The sequence below is a fragment of the Entamoeba dispar genome, genomic scaffold (genome assembly GCF_000209125.1).
Source record: "Entamoeba dispar SAW760 scf_1105229460893 genomic scaffold, whole genome shotgun sequence".
NCBI classification, from domain to species: Eukaryota; Evosea; order Mastigamoebida; family Endamoebidae; genus Entamoeba; species Entamoeba dispar.
In genome coordinates, this window is record NW_001854420.1 from 1 (window position 1) to 4,020 (window position 4,020).

Sequence of the window (4,020 nt, forward strand, 5' to 3'; positions counted from 1 at the left end):
ATTGTGAGTTTCAGAAGTATGAAGGATTCTCAAGTTCATTAGGAGAACAAATGGATATTAAGAAATACAATGGATTTATTGGAGGAATGGAAAAAACAGGAAATGATGGTATAACTGTTCTTTATTATAAATCATCAACAAGAGAATGTGTTTATCATGAGAGTGTTAGAATGCCATCTATAGAAGGTAATGAAGAAAGAAAATGGAAATTAATCAGTGAAGATCATGTTATAGTAATATGGAATGAAAATTATCAAGAAGAAAACCAAGTTGAAATTGAAGAACAAAATAATGGAAATATCTCAAGTCAAATAATCATTAAACCAGGAATGTGTGGTGTTGATACTATTGAAATACATAGAAAAAAAGATGTAAGAGTATTTGGACCATTATTAGATAATATGGTTGTTCCTGAAGATATTTTAGGAGAATTAATAAGAGAAACAGCCTTTAATGCATCAGACAACTCAAAACAAAGAACTATAGGAGATGATGTAATGTTACCATATTTACAAAGAAAACAAATGATAGATGACATAATTCCAAAGAATCCAACATTCTCACAAAAAGGATATTTATCAACAATCAGTATGTTCTTAGATGATAAAGAAACTACTAAACAAGAAAATTAATTTACAATTTGTTAAAATTTTTTTATTTCTTTCTATATTATATACTTTTAATTCTTAATTATCAACTTATTATATATTAAAATAATTCTTGTTTTTATTTTTATTCTTTTCTTTTTTTTGTTGTTAATAAAAAAATATTCAAATAACAAAAAAATTAATTTGTATTTTAAAATTTAAGCTGTTTTAATAGATCTGGTAACTCAGAACAATATGGCTTTTCTTCTAATCCTTTAAGGAAAGAAACAACTTTAGCTAATGACTGATTAGTTTGATTAAATTTTTCTAATATTTTTCTTCTTTTTAATTCCTTTTCCTTATCAATTTCTTTTCTTTTAGTTATATTCTTTGGTGTTGGGGATCTTATTGTTTGGTCAATTTCAGGTGCGACAACTAGTGCTGGAGAAGGATTGTTGTTATTTGTATTGATTTTACTACTAGGTGTTTCTATGTCTTTTGTTATTTCTTGTTTTGAACTTTCTTGGACCTCTTCGGTTTCTGTTTGAAGTTTAATTTGTTGTTGTGGTAAAGAAGGTTGTTCTTCATCAACTTTTTTCTTTTCAATTTTTTTAGTTTCTCTAATTTCTGCTTTGTCAATTTCAGGGATTTCACTTAGTAAAAATCCGCCTAGAGTCTTTGAAATAATTTGATTTTTATTAACAACAGTAATAATGTCAACAAAATTACTTCCAAATACAATCCGATCAATATGAGGTTGTTTCATATCAGAAGTCCATCTAAAAAAGATACATGTTTTACCATTTAAGAAAGAAGCACCATAAGGGTTTAATTTACATTGCGTGTTATCAGGAATTTTCCATGAACCCAACTTTTTTAATTTATCTAAAGAACTAATCTTTTGTTCAAAGACCAAGAACTCTTTTTGAGTTTGAATAAATAATCTGTTTTTAGCATGAATACAATCAACAACAAGATCATCAAAAGTGATATTTACTAATAACATTTTTGTTGTTGTTGCAATCACAGCTTTTGTTTCAAAAATACAAAGAAAAGCTGAAAGAGAGATACCATAAACAAGAATTAATTTGTCCTCTCCTGCTATTTGTTTAATATTTTGTAATTGAGTATCAGTCTCTATAAATGAAAGACGTTGTTGGTTTTCCATTTCTGGCCAACTCATACTAATTACTGCGGATTCTGTCATAAAAAATATAGTTTGGCCATTTGAAGAAGCATTGCAATGTACAATAACTTTATTGTAATTCGAATATTTACGTCTTTCAAAAAACCCACTTTTAACATTGTAAACAATAATATAATCTTCACAAATTACTATAATTCCTTCATCAAGAGAGGCAAGATGAATTATTGGTTTAGTTAATTCAATACGTTCAATTTTATCACTTCCAAATGAACAATAACGCAACACATTCTTTTCTGCAAAGAAAAGTGTATTACAACATATGCAAACAAATGAATTTGAAGGTTCTGAATATGGAATTGAATAAATAGATTTATGTATGGCTGAAGGTCCATCGAATGATATTTCGTTTGAATCAGAAAAATCCAAAGACCATTCAGTCTGTGACATTATGAAAATGATTTTTTAGTTTTATTTTTTTAATATTATATAATAATAGTAAATTTGTTATTTTTTAATTATACTATTATTTTCTTTAAAAAATAACAAAAACTCATTATTTTTAATAAATGAAATATTTAGTTATATAAAACAACAAAATGTAACAAAAAAGTAATTTAAAAATCAGGACAAGGAGGAAGAAGAGAAACGTACTTATGCTGTTCGTCTTCAAATTTCTCTTTTATTTTTAAATAATTACTCTTAGAACACATTGTAAATTTATGTAAAATGTTAAGACTTCTTGCTGTATCAAGAATGTCTTGTTCAGAATACCCAGAATAAAAAGCCATTGTTTCATCCCAGTAAGGGGTCGTTTCACACATTTTTCTTCCAAGATACACTGATGCAGCAGCAAGTAGACTTACTTTTTTTTCCATTAATTGATAATCTAATGTTGCTAGTTCAATCAAATAACGAGCAGTGATGTGTGGTTTTTCTGTGTTATCAGCTGCTCTTGAAAAACGACGAAGAAAATCTAAAGGAGTTGGTCTAATGATTTGGAAGTTCAGGGTATTCAAAATTTGACATTCCATATTTTTGATCATATCAGCAGTATATGCATCTCCTGTTAATGTAACTAAATCACTTACAATAACATATGAATATTCTTCAAATTTTGAAGCAATCAAAACAGCAGCAACACCAAGTAATTGAAAATTATTTCTAATAAAAAATAAGTTAAATAAGACATCAAAGACATTAACTAAAGAAAGAACAAACCGCTCAACAGTTTTATTTAATGAAAGGTATTTATCAATAATATATATCGTTAACAGATATGTTTCAGATAACAATGTTAATACTGTAGAGATTTCAGCAATCCAATCAACTAATTTTTGTCTCATTTTTGGTGTGATATATAATTGGCCTGACATAAAACCAGTAGGAATTATCGTTAACTCTTCTTCTTCTTTTAAATATTTGAATATATCCTTTGCATACGTTGTCATGAAAAAAGGGTCATCACAATCAAATGAATCAATGTCTCTAATATTTTGTTGAATATTTTGTTGAATGATATTAGTTTCGCTCATTTTTTCAATACCTCGTTTTGATGATGGTGCATAGACTAAAGACTCTGTTTGTCTTTGCATTTTTCACCTTTACTGTTTATTTCAGTTTGCCCTTTTTCTCTTTTCGTTTCAGATTTTTTCTTTTAAATCTCAAAATTTATAAATTGAGTTTTTCATTTTTTAGTTTTAATTATCAGATACATGGTATTCTTTATTTATTAACACTCTTTTGTTAGAGAAAAGTTATTGTCTTTGAATTGGTATATACTGAAAAGAGAGTTATCGGTATTGTGTGTATATTATTATTGGGGTAATACAAAAATTCAATAAGAAAATAAATTTAAATTGTTTAAAGTTTTTTTCATATTCTTCTTTTTCTTAAGCGAAAAATAAAAATAGTTTGTTTCTTAATCTTTATTCTTGTCTATTGATAAAATATATTTTTTTTGATAGAAGTGGTAGTTGTATCACTATTATTGTTGTTTCTATGATTATTTTATTCAACAAAAGAATAGAGTTGAGAACTTTTTAAAGACTAGATATCTCTATCTAATTTACTTTTACTCTTTTTTATGATTAAATGTCTTCAAAATAATATTTTTAATTGAAATAATATATCTATTGAATAATTAAGTTAGTACAATCTTAAAGATGTTTTTATATGAATAAAGTGAATAATTACATAGAAAAAAAAGAAACAAAATTAACAAGCATAAAAAATTAAAATATCAGAATATATTCAATTTATAAAGAAGAATTGGTTTTATTATTATAA

The 4,020-nt window shown here is 25.9% G+C and overlaps 3 protein-coding genes across 3 annotated transcripts, besides 4 other annotated features; 1 reads left to right on the top strand and 2 right to left on the bottom strand.

The window, feature by feature from the left end:
- Positions 1 to 50: 50 nt before the first annotated feature.
- On the top strand, positions 51 to 632 carry EDI_279780 (tuberin, putative; the record flags this gene model as incomplete). Its single annotated transcript, XM_001737844.1, has 1 exon — positions 51 to 632. One exon carries the CDS (start codon positions 51 to 53, stop codon positions 630 to 632), a length of 582 nt encoding a protein of 193 aa, XP_001737896.1.
- Positions 633 to 651: 19 nt separating this feature from the next.
- Positions 652 to 758: a microsatellite.
- Positions 759 to 809: a sequence feature (AT_rich).
- Positions 799 to 2,181, bottom strand: EDI_279790 (uncharacterized protein; the record flags this gene model as incomplete). Its single annotated transcript, XM_001737845.1, has 1 exon — positions 799 to 2,181. The coding sequence occupies one exon, from the start codon at positions 2,179 to 2,181 to the stop codon at positions 799 to 801; it is 1,383 nt and encodes a 460-aa protein (XP_001737897.1).
- Positions 2,182 to 2,191: 10 nt separating this feature from the next.
- Positions 2,192 to 2,323: a sequence feature (AT_rich).
- Positions 2,324 to 2,348: 25 nt separating this feature from the next.
- On the bottom strand, positions 2,349 to 3,326 carry EDI_279800 (G2/mitotic-specific cyclin-B, putative; the record flags this gene model as incomplete). The annotated part of the gene is made up of 2 exons (XM_001737846.1): positions 2,349 to 2,895; positions 2,953 to 3,326. The coding sequence occupies 2 exons, from the start codon at positions 3,324 to 3,326 to the stop codon at positions 2,349 to 2,351; spliced, it is 921 nt and encodes a 306-aa protein (XP_001737898.1).
- Positions 3,327 to 3,833: 507 nt separating this feature from the next.
- Positions 3,834 to 3,878: a sequence feature (AT_rich).
- Positions 3,879 to 4,020: the final 142 nt, after the last annotated feature.